The sequence below is a fragment of the Dipodomys ordii genome, unplaced genomic scaffold (assembly GCF_000151885.1).
Source record: "Dipodomys ordii isolate 6190 unplaced genomic scaffold, Dord_2.0 Scaffold86, whole genome shotgun sequence".
Taxonomy (NCBI): Eukaryota; Metazoa; Chordata; class Mammalia; order Rodentia; family Heteromyidae; genus Dipodomys; species Dipodomys ordii.
The window spans coordinates 2,293,535-2,314,728 of record NW_012267302.1 but is presented as its reverse complement, the minus strand read 5'-3'; the positions used below and the strand labels follow the sequence as shown (position 1 = coordinate 2,314,728).

At 41.2% G+C, this 21,194-nt stretch overlaps 1 protein-coding gene across 1 annotated transcript in view; it reads left to right on the top strand.

Moving 5' to 3' along the window:
* The window catches only part of Usp54 (ubiquitin specific peptidase 54), a 150,318-nt gene extending 131,065 nt beyond the window's left edge, over positions 1-19,253 (top strand). The window contains exons 16-22 of the mRNA XM_013025597.1: positions 2,449-2,568; positions 3,488-3,683; positions 5,443-6,818; positions 8,651-8,781; positions 9,063-9,203; positions 16,416-16,602; positions 17,978-19,253. Of these exons, the coding sequence (XP_012881051.1) occupies positions 2,449-2,568; positions 3,488-3,683; positions 5,443-6,818; positions 8,651-8,781; positions 9,063-9,203; positions 16,416-16,602; positions 17,978-18,519 (2,693 nt within the window). The 3' untranslated portion in view covers positions 18,520-19,253. The remainder of the gene's footprint in view (positions 1-2,448; positions 2,569-3,487; positions 3,684-5,442; positions 6,819-8,650; positions 8,782-9,062; positions 9,204-16,415; positions 16,603-17,977) is intronic.
* The last annotated feature ends 1,941 nt before the right edge of the window (positions 19,254-21,194 follow it).

The following is a 21,194-nucleotide window of genomic DNA, read 5'->3' as shown; positions in this document are numbered from 1 at the left end:
ACATTTCTTACCAAGCATTGCAGCCTCCTCCTTTGTTTACCCTTCACATCCCTTCCCAGCCACCCCCCTCCCCCCCCTTTTACTGTTTTTTTTTTATTTAAGGCAATTGGTATCTTATATTTTCCAAGACATTGTATTGTATCAAGATGAGCTTTAAACTCCAAAATCCCGAGCTGTCTCTCTCCTTTTTGGCCTAGAGCTGTATCACTTTGGTTTCCAGATTTATGTTATTTCTAGGTAGGCACTCTGCTGCTTGAACCATGCCTCCCACCCAAGTTTCCTTTTTTTGGGGGGGGTCCAGTCGTGGGGCCTGAACTCTGGGCCTAAGCGCTGTCCCTCAGCTCTTCAGCTCAAGGCTAGTGCTCTACCACTTGAGCCACAGCGCCACTTCCGCCTTTTTTTTTTCTTTCTGATTATGTGGTGCTGAGGAATTGAACCCAGGGCCTCAGGCATGCAAGGCAAGCACTCTACCACTGAGCCACTTTCCTAGCCCCCACCCAAGTTTCTTTAACTACCCTTTCCCCCTTGTCTTTTCTTTCCTCCAGCAGGTGAGCAGTACATTAAAATTGAGAGGGAATCCCACTGACAATTATATTATTTTTAATTCTCTATAATTTTGGTTCAGCATTTCCTGGAAAAAGAAGATATTGAAATCCAAGATTCTGGATGATAAGAATTTTGTAATTGATCAATTGTAGTTCACCTAGATCTTTGTAAAATTGTTGGGAACTTTTTTCTTTTAGTCAAGGTCTTACTATATATATAGCTTAGACTAGTCTTGAACTCATGATCCTTCTGCCTTGGCCTCCTGAGAGTTGAGAGCTGCTGTTGCTGCTGCTGCTTCTGCTTCTGCTTCTGCTGCTGCTGCTTCTGCTGCTGCTTCTTCTGCTGCTTCTTCTTCTTCTCCTCCTCCTCCTCCTCTTCCTCCTTCTCCTTCTCCTTCTCCTTTTCTTCCTCCCCTCCTCCTTTTTTTCCTTCTTCTCTTCCTCCTCCTCCTCCTCTTCCCCTCCTCCTCCTCTTACTCTCTCACTTCTTCTTCTTCCTCCTTCTCTTCCTCCTCCTCCTCCTCTTCCTCCAATCCTCCTCCTTCTTCTGATTCAACTGACTGCAAATATAATGAAAACTTTGGGCCTGGGCATAGGGAAAATCACTTACAGAGATGGGTAGAATCTGGATGCCAATTTTGTTTTTGTTGTTGTTGGTCATGGGGCTTGAACTCTGGGCTTGGGTGCTGTCCCTACTCTCTTCAGTTCAAGGTTAGTACTCTACCACTTGAGCCACAGCGCCACTTCTGGTTTTCTGGTGGTTTATTGGAGATAAGAGTCTCATGGACTTTTCTTCCTCAGGCTGGCTTTGAACTGTGATCCTCAGATCTCAGCCTCCTGAGTAGCTAGGATTACGGGTGTGAGCCACTGGTGCCTGGCTTGCCAAATATTTTATAACCAGTTGCTACTTCCTTTGTCTTCTAATTGTTCTTTGGAAACCATAATAAAGCAGGAAGTGAATGTTTTTAGTGTGAAAGAGCCTTTTTAAAAAAAATCATATCCAGCTAAAGATAAGTGGAGATGGGGAGAAATGATTCAGATGATTTTGATTTCCTGCTCATATGTACATAAAGGTCCAATGTCAATCCCAATTATAAGTGAATTTACATTGGAGTTTCCTTCTAACTGACAATTATGAGTGAGTAGAAGATAAGGGATACATTAACTTGAAGGTTCATTTATAAAAGTTACCTTTAATGTACTTTCTAGCCTTTCCATCTCACATTGTACTTGTACTCTTTTGCAGTTGTTTACTCACACATCCACTTTGAGTGGAGGAAGGAATGTCTCATGCTTGCTGTATAGGAAGGTGACTTTTTGGAAGGAAGTAGTTAGGACCAAGAGCATGACACAAATAAGTACTTAGCAGTGCTGGTAAAAAGTATATTCGTGTAACAGAAAATACCATTCAGCTGCTGTGGTAGATACATTGAGGTAAGAATTGTAGACTGTCTGTTCCCTGAACATAGTTTTCTAGTTTAGGGTGATGCAGAGAGGATTGTGAATTGATGTTAGGGAATGCACTGATATGGATGACTTTCTACAGAACAGTGAAGCCATGTTTGCTCTAACAACAGTAGACATCTGGGGTCTTCTAACAGTGGTTGATAAGGGGTATCCTGTTATTCTTTGCTCTTATAAACAATACTTTTCTCTTTCCTTGAAAGTCTCTAAGAGAGAGTATCTGGCAATGACTTACTTGCTTCTTTTTCATGGCCTCAACAACATCTCCATTAAGGAAAAAATGGATGCCCCCCTTCTTTCAGATTTTTAAGTTGACAGTGGGGATAAGAGTAGACCAGTAGATCAACAGCCAGGATCTGTGTGTATCAGTGAGAAGTTACTGTATATAGGAGAAGTTGGAATTAATCATAATGGAAATGAAAAGTGCTGGCCCTTTCAGGGAGGAGTGACGGCTTTGAGAGGTCCCTGCAAGAGGCAAATTCAGTATTTGAAGAGTCACTGCATCTGGAACAAAAGGGAGACTGTGCTGCAGCTTTGGCTCTCTGTAACGAAGCTATCTGTAAGTAATTTCTAACTGCTATGGCTATGGCATTTTTTATTAACTTCGCAATAGCTCTAAATATTGTCACTCGGCCATGTAAAATAGTTTTTATATTTCTTCACGCTTACATTCCCAGCTAGAGGCCCTTTAGCTATCGTTGCCTTTCAGATTTTTAACTGTGCCTGGCATTGTTACTGTGGCCTGTGGAGTTTTTACAGGACTAACATCATCAAGAATTCACAGATGAATGCTGTAGCCATGTTAACCCAAGATGTACTTAAACCTCAGAAATGAGGATCATTTGTTCTTAGTGTAGACTACACTGAATATGAGTTAGAGCTTATGGTAGGAACACTGAATAAATTAGCTCTGACTTCCAGCAAGTAACTTTCCATTGCAATATTCGATTCTTTTTGTTTCTCCTCTGCCTTCCTGGTATGCAGCAACCATAATGTTACAGCAAGGGACTAAGGCTTAGAATTGATATCTGACTCTTAAATGTGACCCACAAGAAGCTGTGCTCTATAAAGACAGATGCAGGTTTGGATCTTATTTCTGCTGTTGGCCATCAGGAAGGGGGAGTTGGGAGCAAAGTGTGGAGACCAGAGTTCAACAGGTCAGTTGGAAAGGATAACAAGAGTGGCAACCTATAAGCACTAGTTTATCTTCCTGATTTATTTTGGTTCTTTGTTTGTTTGTTTGTTTGTATTGTTTTCTTAAAATTTGAATTAACCTGTTTGGCCTCCATGGCTTCCATGAATGTTCCTTATAGCCAGAGCCAGCTGTGTGCCCTGGTCAGCATATGCATGGTCCATGCCTTGCATTCCTGTTGCATATTTTGAGTTTTATTGCAAATTTTGCTTGTTTTTGGTTCAGTTTTGTTCTTTTTATTTTTATTTTGTGTTCTGTTTCTGCTATATTTTCTTTTGCATTTTAGCTAAACTAAGACTTGCCCTGCATGGTACAAGCTCTAGCACGCACAGCAGAGCCTTAGTCGATAAGAAGTTGCAAATCTGTATTCGAAAAGCACGGAGCCTGCAGGATCGCATGCAGCAGCAACAGTCATCGCAGCAGCCGCCGCAGCCCTCAGCCTGCCTCCCATCACATGGGGGCGCCCTCCCTCAGCCAACAAGGTAGTGCTTGGGAACCCACATTAGTTTATGGACACCAGGGGAGGAAGTGACCATGGATACTTCATAGCTAGAACTCTCATTGTCTTGGCGACTACAGGGAAGAGAGAAGAGTCCACTGGAAAGATTTTTCTTCTCTCAGGTCAGATCTACAGTGAAAAGCTCATTGCTCTAGTGGTCCTATCCATGTGTCCAAATAGCCTAGGAGTGAGCTTATCTCTCTAGCTTACAATATAATTATTATGTTCTTAGACATGATGGTCTGGGCTGCCTTTCATCTTATAGTAGCAAGCCTAAAATTTATTTTGGGAGTTCAGTGTTTCCCATATCCAATGGAAATGGGGAAAATAGTCTTCCTTCCTCTGATAAGACCATAGAAAGAAGACATAAAATTTTTTTTTGTTAGCTTCTCTAAGGTCAAGATTAGAAAAACATTCTAGTAGTCATTGTTGTAGTTCTTACAGTCTTAGCCTTTAACTTGGCTCCTACTTAAATGAATTTAAGCAAAAAGTAACCTTAATTATTAATCATTCTGAGCAGTTTTCAAAATAGAAGTATAATAAAGTGAGCTCTTTTTGGTTGTTGTTTTTCCCTTGGTGGGACTGGGACTGGAACGTAGGGATTTGTACATGCTAGGCAGGCATTTTACCATTGGTCTACATCCGATGTGTGCTAATGTTTTATGATCTATCTAGGTTCAAGTCTAAGCTAAGCTTTTATATCTTTTATTTCATTCTTTCAATGATCTTATGAAATACTGATAATTATGTAGAATACTTACAAATAGGGGAGGTTGAATTCAGAGGAGAGAAATAAAGTACTCAAGATCATGTAGCTGATAAGTGGTACATGGTATAGAATTCAAATCCAGATCTGTTTCGACTGTTTTAGCATCATATTTGCTCTCAAAGGAGTTTGGAGTCTAGAGCATTTCAAATTTTGAATTTTTAGATTAGGGATCTGAAATAATAGTTTTAAGTTTTGGAGGGCAAAATCTTGATTTTCTAGTAAGAGACACATGGGTTAAGCATCTGTAATTTGATTATCCAAAATTTGTAAAGTTGAAGGTTTAAGTACTTGTAATATTGCATTTTATTATACATACATAATAATTATTAACTAAATATGTGTAGTTAATCTCTATTCTTCTAAACATTAAGAGTCATAGAATAGTACTTTAAGGAAATATCTGAGTGACAAATACAATGAAACCTGGATTACAAATGCACATTCAAGAGAGTAGATCTCTCTGTAATCCCATGAACCCAAACCATCCTATATTTTGTAATTGTATACTCTTGGTTCCTTTGTCTCAACTACCTCATAGGATCCTCGGTAGGACTTTCTTCCTTATATAGCATCCTGGATTTTTGCTGTTTGGTATGAGTGATTTTCAAGCTCTGCTTATCTTCCATATCATCTGCATGTGAGAATAGTATTTCTGTTTTTTAACTTGCAATTAGAATATGATTAGAATGGAACTTCATAAATAGTTTAAAAAATGTATAGGTAAGGGTACTATTTAATATTACCATATGCAGTTTTAGTGAAAGCATTTAATAGCACTATAGTATTGCCTTTTCATCTGAGGGTGAGTGGACCATATGTCTGGGTATGTGTTTGAACCTCTGAACTATTAACTTTTTTGTGCTTATCTTTTCATTTATTCTCATTATCCTCTCTGTTAATAGTTAGAAATAGGAATTGAATTAGTAGTTCATTTTAAAAGCAGCTTATGACTGTTTTTCTCCATTTCTTTCAGTGAACAACCTGTCTCGCTCCAAGTATTGTTAAGACAGGAGGCCCAACTAGAACCCTGCACAGATACAGAGTTTGGGGCCAGTTCTTCTTTCTTTCACTCACCTGCTTCTTGCCATGTGTCACATGCATCACTATTCCCAGAATCATCTGCCCCAGAGCACAACTCCTCCAGTAGATCTTCCTCAAAGCTTCTGACTTCAGTTGAGGTGGATGGCATTGATGCTTCTGCACTCCAAAGGCAAAGTTTACCTAAAAAAACAGGGAAGACTGAGAAGACTTCCCATCATGAATGCATGCCATTGGATGGCCTTGTGGGTAAGCTGCAAGGCTGCAGGGAGGACAACATTAACTGTAACAGGTTTCTTCCACAACAAGGACAGGGCATTGCTCAAGAACAGCTGTTCCAAGAAGAGAAGGATTCTACTGACCCTTTCCAGGTGATGCCTTGGTCACATCCAACAGGAAGAGTCACCTCGGAGACAGGAAATGCACACAGCTTAAGCTATAGTCCTTTAGGTTCATCAGCTCAGCCCAGCATTCCCCTTCATATGGCCTGTCATCCTGTAATGTCTGCTGCTTCTTCATCTGTGCTTTATTCTCCTGATCCTGTGCGGAAAACTAACCAATGCCTCCAAATTCCATTGATTTCAAAAGTAGTTGAAAGTAATGAAGAGACCTATCGGCCAGAGTTTCCCAGCACAAAAGGACTTGTCCGCTCTCTGGCAGAACAGTTCCAGAAGATGCAGAGTGCCTCCACAAGGGATGCTACAGGTTCCCAGAATCAAAGTTTGCCAAGTAGTCTAAGGAAGAACAGTTCCCCTTCTGACTTGAAGCCTTCTTTCCAACAAGGTCAAGGAAAAGGCCACTGTCCTTGGGTAAAACAAAAGCTCTCTCTGGATACTAGAGACAGACTTGCTTCTTGGGAAGAGCCTGCTGACCATACTTCTCTTGCCATGGACACTGGGCTGCCTAATGGTGAAAGCTCTAGGGGAGGACAGCCCAGGTTGGCAGAACTAGCTGTACACCAAGGGAAGCTATCTCAAATGAGAGATGTTAGGCCTAAGGAGCTTGATAGCAGTATCAGCTTGGGGACTTGTTTGCCTTTGGATTCCTGGGTAAATGTTACAAGGCTCTGTGATTCTCAGCTTAAACATGGGCTCCCTGGCCCAGGAGCAAAGTCCTCCCCCCATGACTCCCATACCTGTGTAACCTATCCAGAGAGAAATCACATCCTTCTGCATCCACATTGGAACCAAGATACAGAGCGGGAGACATCAGAATTGGAGTCTCTCTACCAGGCCAGTCTACAGGCTTCTCAAGCTGGAAGTTCTGGATGGGAGCAGCAGGATGTAACTTGGCATCCACTTTGCCAAACAGGTAAAGATGCAGTGAAGGGTGGAGGAGAATAAGAATACTCTGAAAAAATGCTGAAAGAGGGTTGGTGTTCTGAACAGATAGTATCCATAGCTTAGTGAACAGTAATTATAACTTCTGACTTTACTTGTAAAATCTGGACATACCTTTTAGCCAGAGTGGTGTTGGAGACAGAATTAGCACTCACAGATCAATTCCTTCCTCATAAAGAAAGAAGACTACTCGAAGCCCTGGGTTCTATTCCTCAGTACCACATAAACAGAAAAAGCCAGAAGTAGCACTGTGTTAGCCTTGACAGTGCCCAGGGACAATGCCCAGGCCCTGATTTCAAACCCCAGGACTGGCATAAATAAATAAATAAATAAAGTGTACAACATAGTTTTTAATATACTAGAGTTGTCATTCTATCACTATAGTTTTATTTTCTAATTGTTAGTCACCCTACTCCCCCCTTCCATATTTTGTTGTACAGTGGTTTAAACTCAAGGCCTTTCTCTTAAGTTCTTTACTATTAACCCCAGCTCACCATAGTGTCAAAGTGTGTTTAATCATCCCAAAAGGATGATTATAACTTATACCTAATAGCAGTCATACACTTCATATCTTCAATTCCTCCTCCTAACCTCTGAATCCACAAATCTATTTGTCTACTCAGGACATTGTATCTAAATGAAATTATAAAGTAGGTGGTCTTTTGTGATTAGATTCATTTTGACATGATTATATAAGCTCCATATAAATTATATAAGCTCCATATAAATCTATCTATCTATCTATCTAGATATTCTGAATTTTGTAGTACTTCCAAGCCATGTAGATATCACCTTACAGATGTTTACTTAAAAATACACAGCAACTCTGTTATGAAACATTTCAAATAAAAGTATAGAGTTAAAGTAAGTGCTTTAGTAAACTTCCAGGTACTTATCACCAGCTTCTGTGGTGGTGATTTTTTATTTAGCTGTAGCCTCTCACTCTCCTTTTCTCACTAGTTTCTTTAAAAGCACATATTATTGGGCTGGGAAGGTGGCTTAGTGGTAGAGTGCTTGCCTTGCATGCATGAGGCCCTAGTTGCATTCCTCAGCATCACATAAGCAGAAAAAGCCAGAAGTGTCACTGTGGCTCAAGTGGTAGAGCGCTAGCCTTGAGCTGAAGAGCTGAGGGACAGCACCCAGGCCTAGAGTTAAGGCCCATGACTGCCCCCCTCCACAAAAAGCACATATTAGATATGTATTTTTCCACTCATAAATAATTTTGAATGCATCCCTCAAAAGTAATGACTTTGTGTGAAAGAGAGAGAGAGAGAAAATAAGAGAGAAAAAGAAAAGAAGGTGGGAGGGAAAATACTGTGCTGAAAAGTACTACCTGTCAGATCCTGGAGCTCATGTTCTTGTTATATCAAATGAGGTTTGATATATGATGACTGTGGTTACTCTAATTCTGAATTAGACTGGAAATAATGGTGTCCTTTGTTGCCACAGAAAATCTCTATGTAAGATAATGTTCTTTCTATACATTACAAATTTCATACCAACCTCTGTTTACAAAAATGAAATGTGACAGGATGGAGATATTCATCTGTTTTTTCATGAAGTTCTTGATTATTACAAAATTCTTTAAGGGTTGTGACCCTTTTACACTATTTGAATCCATCCATACTCTGAAAATTATTGTTTCTAAATAATATGCTAGGAACACATTTCCCCATTGGGTTCAGGGATGAATATTTGTTACTTAGGTGCAATGTGAGCTTCTGAATCTGTGCTTCCAGTCTCAGATTTGTGGTCCCCAAAAGACATGATTTCAGTTTGTACTTATGTTTTCTTCCTGTACAGATGGCATGGGGAGGAGACTGCACTCAGCACCTGGTCTTGATCTGTCAAAGACCCCAACAGCAGAAATGGAGCACATTTTCCATGAAGTGAGCACAGTGTCTGCATCACAGGCAGCAGCTTTAAATGCTAAGGTGCTGGACCTGGGTGGTATGCTAGAAAAGCAAATTTGCTAAGAAATGAGTCGTGGTTGATGTAAGGCAGAGGCATAGTCATGTGGGGCTATCTGAAGAGTACATGGTCATTCTCTTTTTGAGTAAAAGGAGATAGCCACAGTCACTACATTTCAATAATATCTAATTTAGGTGTTTAACAGTCTACCTTATTCAATTGTCTGCCGTATCTCTGAGGAAAGAGCCTGTGAGAAAACCACAGGTCTGATATTATGTGTCTGCCTGTGTGTCTGTGTTTGAAGGCTACAGCTTGCCAAGGCCTTGGCAGGGAATATGGTGAGGATGAACAGTACAGTGCAGAGAACTTTCGCCGCATCTCACGCAGTCTCAGTGCCACCGTTGTCTCAGAGAGGGAGGAGGTTCCAGTCACTTGCCAGAGTTTTGTAAGTAGCACCAGGGTTCATCTATTCAGAGCACCTTCCTCTCTGCTAGTAAAAATACAGCATAGGTAAAAAGTAAGTAGAAACTGAAGGTTTGTGGAAAGCCATATGCATTTAGCAAGAATTAGGACACATCTTCAGAATTTTATTTACATTTGTATGGAGCTCAGAGGATACCCCTTTCCTAGACAGATGGGGGTGTTTTAGAGATCCCTAGGATGAAAGGTATTGTGTCAGTTTTTATCATAATGACAATACCTGGCAGGGTGCTGCTGGCTCACACCTGTAATCCTAGCTACTCAAGAGGCTGAGATCTGAGGATCATGGTTCAAAGCCAGCCTGGGCAGGAAAGTCCGTGAAACTCTAATATCCAATAAACCACTAAGAAAACTGGAAGTGGTGCTGTAGCTCAAGTGGTCACTAGTCTTGAGCTGAAGAACTAAGGGACAGTGCCCAGGCCCAGAGTTCAAGCCCCACGACTGACAACAACAACAAAACAACATAATGACAATACTTGAGAAAACAAGGAAAAATGATTATTTTGGCTCATGGTTTCAGAGGTTTCTGTTCATATCGCTGGCTATATTGCTTTGGCTTGAACAATGTTTCCATTAGGGCATAGGGGATGTGATGGACAGAGCTTCATGGCAACTGGGAGGTAGAGAGTGATAGGAAGGAGCCAGGGCCAGATATACTCTTGAAAGGCAAACTTCATGTGAACATGATTTTTTCCAATGAGGCTTCACTTCCTAGTAGTTTATTTGATGAATTAATGAATGTATTAATCCATTGACAAAGTTAGCACTTTTGATGTAATCACCTCTTTTTTTTTTTTTTTTTGGTCGGTTGTGAGGCTTGAACTCTGGGCCTGGGCGCTGTCCCTCAGCTCTTCAGCTCAAGGCGAGCACTCTACCACTTGAGCTACAGCGCCACTTCCAGTTTTCTGGTGGTTTATTGGAGATAGGGGTCTCACGGTCTCTCCTGCCTGCGCTGGCTTTGAACCGCGATACTCAGATCTCAGCCTCCTGAGTAGCTAGGATTACAGGCGTGAGCCACCAGTGCCCGGCTGTAATCACCTCTTAATGTTTGGAAGCACCAGCTTGGGACCAAACCTTCAATATATGAGGCTTTGTGGACATTTCATATCCAAACCATAGCAGTAGTAATGGGAGCCTTGGGAGGAATTTGAATACCAAAGGCTCAGATTGGGTCAGAACCCATGGTACTTAACAAAGGAAGAAAGAAAAAAATAGCATAGATTATTGTTTCACCTTTCCCTCTCTACCTACTATGTGATTGAGTGGGTCCCAGTATTATTTTCATAAGAAAATAATTTAAAATCTTCCTCCTTGAGAGTATTCATAGGGTAATAATGCAATAATCTATAATTGGAAGAACGAAAAGTAAAACCAATGCCAGTAGAGAAAATATACATCAGTAGACTCAAATACTATCATTGGCTAGGTTTGCAGGTAATACATCTTTTAACAATTTCAAGTTGTTTTCCTTTCAGTATTAGTCAGAATGCAAAGCGCCAGTACATTGAAATTTGTCCACTAGGTCAGTTCAATGAAACATAAAAAATATATTTAGTAGCTTTGTAAGAAGAGAGACCTGAGCTACCACACATGTTGTGTCTTGCCATATTATGAGGGATCAAGCATGCACTTACCAGATTCTGAGCAGATATGAGTGCATCTCAGCCATCAGAAATCCAGCCTTTGAGTTCCTTAAGGCAATGGAAGTGTCTTCAGTTTTATAGTGATGCCTATTTTCAAGGTTGACTCATCCATTCTTTCCAAATTGAACTGGACTATTTGAACAAAGCTGGATTACAAAAGTTCATTTTAGCTCTTTCCCACATTTTTCCATGTAAAATTGATGTTCAATATTTGTTGAATGAAAAAAATTTACAAACAAGGTTTTGTTTTCTTAATTAATTTGTGCCAGTCCTGGGGCTTGAACCTCAGCACTTTCCCTGAGTTTTTATGCTCAAGGCTAGCACTCTACCACTTGAACCACAGCTCTACTCCCAGCCTTTTGGTTGTCAATTGGAGATTATAGTCTGACAGACTTTGTTGCCCATGCTGGCTTTGAACAATGATCCTCTGGTCTTAGCCTCCTGAGTAGCTAGAATTACAGGCTTGAGCCATTGCACCTGGCATGTTGCTTTTTTTTTTTTTTTTTTTGTAATGCTGAGGATTAAACTTTGCACATGCTTGGCAAGTGCTCTACCATTGAACTGCATCCTCATCCTCCTTATAGCAGGTTTAAAGCCAGCCGCTAGTACCTTATGCTTCTAGTACTAGCTACTCAGGAGGCTGTGACATAAAAGATCACAGTTCAAAGATAGCCTGAGTAGAAAAGGCCTCATAAATTCCATCTCTAATTAACTAGCATGCCAGAGGTATGGTTCAAGTGATATGGTGCCAGCAATGAGTGAGTAAGCCAAGTGAGCATGTGAGGCCTTGAGTTCAAGCTACAGTACCAGCAAAACAAAACAGGAAAAAAAAGTTTTTAAACACATGGTACAATTTGGAAGGTGCAGAAAGAGAGACAGTGAAAATTGTGTCTCTGTCCTACTAGCCCTTCAGATCTAGTTTCCCTCCCATGAAGCACTCATTTTTCTACATTTATTATTCATAAGGTTCTAAAAGGAATATCTGCCATTTTCTTTGGAAAAGATAGTCTTTCTTGACTAGCATTTTTTTCATATATTTTCAATGCATTTAATATAAAGTGTTCATTTACCTGGATTCTTTTTGGAAAAGATAGTCTTTTCTGACTAGTATTTTTTTCATATATTTTCAAAGCATTTAGTATAATGTTAGCTTTCCTAGGAGAGTTAGCTTCCTTCTGAGTTCTTATCATGCATTTATTCACTAATTCTTTTTACGAATTAATTCCTTTCAACAAATGCTTATTGAGCTTATGTTCTTGATACTGTACCAGGTGCTGGGGATACCTGGGTGAGTGAATTAGATACAGTCTCTGCTTTTATGTAGCTTTCAGTATACCATAGGGTACAGATAAACCTGTAATTTAACATACGATAAGGATTTATTAGTATAGGAACATTAAAAGAGCTGTCTAAATAGAAATCTTACGGAAAAAAAAAACATGGAAAAAAACAAAAAAAGAAGAAAATGATACATAAGGGCTGGAGGCATGGCTCCATGGTAGAGTACCAATCTAGTAATAAGCACAATCTACTTAATAAGCACAAACCCTGAGTTTATAATAGAGATATCAGGCTTGAGGTTTTAGAAATGGCTTTCTGGAGGAGGCAAAAATGAATGTAGCAGGTAAAGAAATCTGAGCAAATATTAACTGAATTGAAAGAGGTTCATTGGTGACTAGGAAATGGGGCTCAAGTGGATTCTCTGAGTTGAATCCCTAGTAACACACACACACACACACACACACACACACACACACACACACATTTGTTATGGCAGGATTAGAGTCTGGTTGAGGTGAGATGATGGAGAATGTTGACAAATGCTATAGGAAATAATACAAATTAAGGGTCAGATCATAGTCCACAGAAGGCTCTGTAGGTCATGGTAAAGAGTTTAGGAGGTTAGAGAGAAATAAACATTGGAGAGTCAATTAGAAAGTAAATATAAATGAGACTTGATATCAGTCTGCTTGAATATGGGGAACGGAGTCAAGAATAATAAGTTTCATGGGTTGAAAATTACGTTTGGTAGGAGTGGTGTTTTATATTCAATTCTGAGTGGAAATAACTTATGGGTATGAGACATATGGGCTACAAATTGAAACCCTAGCCACTGGAGAGGAAAAGAATATTGCAGAGAGAACAGTCAGGACAAACGTTTGAAGAAGATTAGCTTTAAGGTAGATCTTCTGAAGAAAAGGCACAGATAAAAAAAAGCCAAGCCAAGCCGGGGGCTGGTGGCTCATGCCTGTAATCCTAGCTACTCAGGAGGCTGAGATCTGAGGATGGCAGTTCAGCCAGCCTGGGCAGGAAAGTCTGTGAGACTCTTATCTCCAATTAACCACCAGAAAACCAGAATTGGTACTGTGGCTCAAGTGGTAGAGTGCTAACTGAAGAGCTGAGGGACAGCGCTCAGGTCCAGAGTTCAAGTCCTACAACTACCACCACCAACAACAAAAAAGACAAGATGGGCTGGGAAGGTGGCTCAGTGGTAGAGTGCTTGCCTTGCATGCATGAGGCCCTGGGTTTGACTCCTTAGTACCACATAAGCAGAAAAGGCTGGAAGTGGTACTGTGGCTCAAGTAGTAGAGTGCTAGCCTTGAGTTGAAGAGCTGAGGGATAGCGCCCAGGCCCAGAGTTCAGGCCCCATGACTGACTCACAAGAAAAATAAAATAAAGACAAGAGAGCTCAAACAGAAACCAGAGAAGTAAGGTATCCTAGTAGAAATATTTTTCTTCTTGAAACACTCTTCCTTGATATCCATAATAGTTATTATGATCATATGCTGGTGAAAAAAACAAATTCTGCTATTGAATAGCTTTTAGTATGTTAAAGGAAATTAAATGTATTGTGTATTATTTACCAAAAGTATGCACTGTTCCAGGCACTGTTCAAGGTGCTCAGAGATTCTGAAATGAAAAGAAATGTATTCTAGTGGGGGAGAAAGAAGGCAAACATGATACAACCCAGAGATAAGTATGATAAAGAAGAATAAAGTAACTCAAGAGAAGTAGGACTACAAAGCAATCGTGGCTTTACTCAGAACTATTTTTGAGAGAACAGTGAAGGACATGAACTCTGATGAAGTATCATTTGATCAGAAGCTTCACTTTAATGAATGTTTAAACAGTGGGAGAACATTGCTAGTGACACGTGAAAGGGGTATTTCTGGGTCTTTACCACAAAATAAGTAACACAGCATAAAAGCAGGGCATACATAACAATGCAGATTTGACATGCAAAAGCATTTCTGGGGAATATAGTAGTGGTAGTACAGAAGATGGAGATTCCATATTTCAGTACTCAAGTCAGTATAGATTTTTTTCTCAATTTCTTAGTTTTCTTAATATTTTTTTCTCCTTTAATTTAATTTATTTATTTAATGATTGAACCTGGAGCATGACTCATGCTAGGCAAGTGATCTAGCACTGAGCTATATCCCCATCCCTTAGTTTTAAATTTGTTTCAATCTAATTCTGCCAGTTAGCATTAAATAATTTTCTGGTTGGGCTGGGTGTCTGTGGATCATGCTTATAATCCTAGTTACTGAGGAGGCCGAGATCTGAGGATTGCAGTTCAAAGCCAGTCCAGTTAGGAAAGTCCGTGAGACCTTTATCTCCAATTAATCACCAGAACAGTGGAAGTAGCACAGTGGCTCAAAGTGTAGAGCACTAGCTTTGAGCAAAAAGAGCTCAGGGACAGTGCCCAGGCCCCAAGTTCAAGTTCTATCACTGACAAAAAAAAGAAAAAAAGAATTTACTGGTTGGAAAAAAAAAAGAATTTACTGGTTATGCAGACAGATATACATATAACACAGACAAACACACAGAGACATGAAGATAACATAATAAAACCAATAACTTCAAAAATAAAGAAAGAATTTACTATAAAGATCTGAATGGAGTCAGGCAACAGTGGCTCAATGCTACTTAGGAGGTAGAAATCAGAAAGATTGCCATTCCATACCAAACAAAAAGTTTGGGAGATCCTATCTTAATCAATAAAGAATGGTGGTTCATATTTATCGTAACAGTTAGGTAAGAGACTGAGATCAGACTGAGGATTATGGTTTCAAGCCAGTCACACAAAAAAGTTAACAAAACCTCACCTCAACAGAAAAAAGCTGGGTGTGGTGGTGCATACTTGTCATATCAGCTATGGTGAGAAGTATAAATTTGAGATCACAGGCTGTGCTTGCTCAGGCTAAAAGTGAGAGCTTATTTCAGAGACTACCTCAGGTTAAAAGTGAGACTCTATCTCAAAAATAACCAGAGTTGGGGAGGTGGCTCAGTGGTAGAGCGCTTGCCTTGCATGCCTGAGGCCCTGGGTTCGATTCCTCAGCCCCCCTTAGGCAAAAGGAAAAAGCCGGAAGTGGCGCTGTGGCTCAAGTGGTAGAGCACTAGCCTTGAGCTGAAGAGCTGAGGGACAGCGCCCAGACCCAGAGTTCAGGCCCCACGACCGGACCCAAAAACAAACAAACAAAAAAAAAACCCCAGAGTTTCCAGGTATACTGGTGTATACCTGTAATCTTAGCTACTCAGGAAGTTGAGATCTGAGGATTGAGGTTTGAAGCTAGTCCAGGTTAGAAAGTCTGTGAGACTTTTCTCAAAAAAAAAAAAAAAAAAAAAAACAGCCAGGCATTGGTGGCTCATACATGTAATCCTAGCTTCTCAGGAGGCTGAGATCTGAGGATCATGGTTCAGAGCCAGCAGCAGGAAAGTCCGTGAGACTCTTATTTCCAATAAACCACTAGAAAATGGGAAGTGGCGCTGCAGTTCAAGCATTAGAGGGCTGGCCTTGAACTGAAGAGCTGAGGGATAGCGCCCAAGCCCAGAGTTCAAGCCCCATGACTGACAAAAACAAAAAAGCGAGCCAGGGCTGGGAAGGTGGCTCAGTGGTAGAGCGCTGCATGAAGCTCTGGGTTCAACTATTCAGCACCACATACGCAAAAAGAAAAGAAGCCGGAAGTGGCACTGTGGCTCAAGTGGTAGAGCGCTAGCCTTGAGCTGAAGAGCTGAGGTACAGCGCCCAGGCCCAGAGTTCAGGCCCCATGACCGGTCCCCCCCCCAAAAAAAAGCAAGCCAGAAGTGGAGTGTGGCTGAAGTGGTAGAGCACTAGCCTTAAGCAAAAAGAACAGTACACAAGGCCCTTAGTTCAAGTGCCAGGACCAGCACCAAAAATAAATAACCAGAGTTGAAAAGGAGTGGAGTTGTGGCTTAAGTAGTAAAACACTGGCCTAGAAAATGTGAAACCCTCCCTAGTACACAAAATGCCAGAGAGAAAGAGAGAGAGAGACACACACACACACACATACACAAGAACTTCAGGGATCTGATGAAAGTGATGACCTAATATTTCGAGTTTCCTTAAAGGATTGACAGAGTGCCTGAGTAAATTGGATCCCTCTCTAGAGTAAGCCATGCTTGTGCTCTGCTTCCCTTCATTTCCCTCTGCTCGCCTCACTGTGTTTACCCTACCACATCCTGCTGTGTTAATCCTCATCTTTATGGTTTTTGTCTTGTCTCATTATAAGGATTCATCACACGTGCGGAAAAAGCCTTTGGAAACCGAGCACCGTTGTTCCAGCTCCTCTTCCCTCCCTGTCATCCATGACCCTCCCATATTTCTCCTTGATTCCCAAGTCTACCCTTCCCAACCACAGTTCCTGTCCCCAGATGTCCTGATGCCCAGCGTGGCAGGGGAACCCTGTAGACCCCCAGGTAACTCCTCCCAATCTAATATTATAAGCCAGAATGTGGTACCTTTCCAGGGAACTTTAAGGGTTAAATCTGTATATCTGTTGAAAGGGCAGGGTGTCCCAAGAGGGAGTGGTGTAAGGACATGAATTCTGCTTTAAAATCTAGTATTGATCTCAATGAGTTATGACTGAGTCATTTCTTAGGCACATGGTTTTTAGTCCGAGTTCTAAACTGGCACACCTAAGAATCTAGATATTTATAAGATTGAATTGTGGGCTGGGAAGGTGGCTCAGTGGTAGAGCGCTTGCCTTGCATGCCTGAGGCCCTGGGTTCGCTTCCTCAGCACCACATAAGCAAAGAGAAAAAAGCCGGAAGTGGCACTGTGGCTCAAGTGGTAGAGTGCTAGCCTTGAGCTGAAGAGCTCAGGGACAGCACCCAGGCCCAGAGTTCAGGCTCCACGACTAGACCCCCCCCCCAGAAAAAAAGATTGAATTGTATCAGTATTGATAGAATAAGCTTTTTAATGACCAAGAGGAATTAATATCTAGTCTTTGGGATCCTTCCAAACAAAAAGTGTTACATATATCAACTAATTTTCCCTCTTATTCACTGAATCTCAGCTGAAGGATGGTGTAGGATGACAAAAATAAATGGGAAACTGGAAAGACATTCTACCTGGAGAACCCATGTCATGGGTATAGACCCAGATGATCATGAGGATGATGGGCAGCATCATTGACTTTCATTGACCCTCCCCAGTAAAATACTCTCCTTTTCCTCCTCATGGTCTGAATCTGCAGCTTAATGCTATAGTTCTCAATAGAGGGAAAAGAAAGTACTACAGATACCTAATGAGTAGAGGCCAAGGGAACTGGTAAATATCATAGGGTAGACTCTTCTTGCTTCCCAATAAAGAACTATCAGTCCATATCACTAGTGCCAAGTAAATATACAGAGACATTCTACATTGTGTATGTGGGAGGAATGTTAGGAACAAAAGCAGGTATCTTAGACACTGAACAAGAATTTAAACAGGCAAGTAGAATGAAGGGTAATTGCTGTAGTAGAGTCATCATCATCACAGAAATGTATTTGTTATGTTAAGGAACGTTTGTGTGTGTGTGTGTGTGTGTGTGTGTGTGTGTGTTAAAGTGATTACAGTGGATAAATATGCATGTAAGAGACTATTTCACTGGCCCAAGCTGGAGATGAGACTTGATTTTGATTACATTAATCATTTTAAAAATAAAGGGAAAAGCAAAAGTAGGTTTTTTCTTTCTCTCATGTGTATGCTTTTGAAGGATTGAAGTTGGGTGATACTACCAGGAATGATCATCTGGAAAGAAAGATTATTTTCTTTAGATGTTCAGTCTTTAAGTTTTTTTTTTCTTCATAGGAGCATCAAGGAGTGTCCAGCAGTTTCTGGCTATGTGTGACAGGGGTGAAACTTCCCAAGGGGTCAAGTACACAGGAAGGACTTTGAACTACCGGAGTCTCCCTCATCGTTCCAGAACTGATGCCTTCCGGGAACCCTGGTCAGAGACCCACCAGCACTTTGGAGCCAGATACCTAACTACTCCAGGATGCAAACCTCAGCTTACCCACACTATCACATTACCAGAAAGGAGTCAGGGTCTTCAGGTTCCTCATGCTCAGGCTGGAGGGGATCTTTTCCATTCACCCTCTCATCCACCCACTGTTCACCCTATGTCCCTATCATCCCTAAGATCAGCTTGGAATTCGGGTCCTATTCCAGGGTCCCGAACACCTGGTCCTCGAAGAGTAGATATACCCCCAGATGATGACTGGAGGCAGTGCAGTTATACTTCCCAATCTAGGAACAGGAGGGCAGAGGAAGAAAGGTTGTTGTGTGTTCTGGCAGAGGTTCTTGGAAGAGAGCAGAACAAAACTAGAATCCTGCAGCATAGCAGGTGGTAAGGGTCATCCCTTTTGTTTCCTGGAGCCATAAAACACAACTGGCAGAGTTGCTTACCCTGCATCTCTGCCATAGTTTTGCTATTCTCATCTCAACATAGAATTGGCAGTTTCTCCCTGGGGCACTGGTTACCTCTAAAGAGACCTGGTTCTTTAAATAAGAGGGAATATCTGAAATTCCAACTTTAATTCCCCTACTAAAATGAAGCAGCTGCTGTTTTGTGTTTGAGCCACTTTAAGGCTGAATCCATTATATTATTCCTGATACTAGTCATTAGTGACTTCAGGTCAATTCTGGATAGTAATGCCCCCACCTTTACCTAACGTCCATTTTCTGGTCTCTACTATCTTCCCAACTTACACACTTTTTTTTTTTTTAATCTGTCTAACCCTATTACCTGACCCTCTGTATTCCCCATTTCCCATCCTCAAAGGTACATGTAGCCTTGTGGTCATGGTCATCACCATGACCGCATCATTCAGGGCAGCCCATCTGCCCAGGTGTTATGGCCTGCCAGTCTTCCCTGTGCCACACACCATAGGCCTAGAATATGGAACTGCCAATATAACACTTGCCCTTCTGAACAGATATAGTCTGGCACATTAACATATCCTTTTGTCTTCAGCAGCAGAACCATTACTGCCACTTGCTCATTCGCCATTGTAAATCCTCAGAGTCTGCTGAACTATTTTAGGGCAAAACATACTCTTTTTGTAAAGTATTTTTCATTAATAAATCTATATGACAGTTCTATTTAATCCCTTGTTGTTTTGTATGTTGGTGCTCTTTTGTGCTGGGGTGGGAAGGCCTAGACATACATATGTAGGGATTGTTTTACTTAAAGGAGGCAAAAGGAGTTGAAGGATGTATATTCAAGTCATTGGGCCCTTGTTATTTCTGCTGCTAGCATGTTTGTTTTCCCTTTCCTGATAAAGGTACTCAATACATTACACATTCCATTCTTCCACTCCTAAGGGACATTCTCTGGACAAACTACTCGGACAAACTCACTCCTGATTTCAGTACTATTGGTGTCCCCCTGCTATGTTACAGGTTTGTGATGTGCTGTATTCCCACGGTCCTCAAAAATAACTAAGGACTGATCATTGGAGATGTGGCTCAGGTGATAAAGCACCTTCCTAGCAAGGGCATGATCTGAGTTCAAAATTCATACTCCAGAGGAAAAGAGTGCTTTTGCAAAGAGGGCCCATTGAGCTTTCCCTTGTTATTACTCAGTCTCAGGAACTTTTTGAGACTAACACAAAAAAGGAGAAATTGCTAAGACTTTTGTTTTATTTACCTGATTTTCACCATCTATTATGAACATATTCTAAGCACATTATATTCAGCAGGATGTCCAGGAATTTCACACACCATGCCATTTGATGTAAGATGCCACTTGCATCCTATACCCTAAAGATACATACATCTTCATAGATATGCTGGTCCCTGGCCAGATTTCTAATCATTGTTGATGGGGCAGTCTTGTTGTTCCTCAATCTCCCACCCCAAGAACATTGGTCATACTGTGTTTCTATAAAGGTTCCCTAAGTCGCCTGAAGCTCAGATTCTGTTTATGCACACAAGGAACTAATTTCCTGTTTACTCCTTTTCTGCTTTGGTACTACATTAGTGCTAGTACTTGGGCTTGAACTCCATGGCTTCATACTCTTGCTTAGTTTTTTTTTTTTTTGCCCAAGTCTGGTGCTCTACCACTTGAACATACACGTTCACTTCTGGCTTTTTGCTGGTTAATTGGAAATATGAATTTCCCAGATTTGTCTGCCTGGACTGGCTTTGAACTGTAATCTTAAGATCTCAGCCTCCTAAGTACACTACCAGTGTCCACCCCCTGCCTATTGCCCTGCAGCCTTCTGAATCTAAATCAAGAAAGAGGCCATTTCCTTTTTAGGTGAATCCTCTAAGATTCTGAATATATCTTGGGTCATTCTTGGTGTGCTTCCTCTTACTGCCTTTTGATTCTCAACCCTTGGACCCTACACTGTTTCAGATGCATTTTGTGCCTTCTACTTCTAAATACAATTTGAAACTCCAAACATGAGATTCAGAATTCTATTTCAAACTCCTCTTTTTTTTTTTTTTTCTTTTTGGTTGTTGGGCTTGAACTCTGGGCCTGGGCGCTGTCCCTCAGCTCTTCAGCTCAAGGCTAGCGCTCTACCATTTGAGCCACTGCGCCACTTCCGTTTTTTTCTGCTTCTGTGGTGCTAAGGAATTGAACCCAGGGCCTCATGCATGCAAGGCAAGCACTGTACCACGGAGCCACCTTCCCAGCCCCTCAAACTCCTTTTTGAATGATGTTTTTGCCTCTGTCTCCTGTCAATCTTGCAGTATTCAGGTCTGGTGATTAAATTGTTACTATTTTTTTTTCTATTGGTTGGATGTTCTGAGCTTTGATTGTCTCTTTATTTTGCTGAGAATTCAGTTAGAGTGTTTTTCCTTGTACTTATTTATCACTGTAACTAGCTATGCAGTCTTGTTTCTACACATTAAGAATTTAAACCTGATCCCTTGGCCAGGTTCTGTTTCTCTACTAGCTTCAGTAATTTTGCCCGAGTCCCTGGAGTCTGCCCCGCCCCCGCCCCCGCACGCGCGGTGCATGCCGGTCTTGGCCCCTCTGAAGGGAAAGAGGTCCGCCATGTTCCCCGGCGGCGCCGCC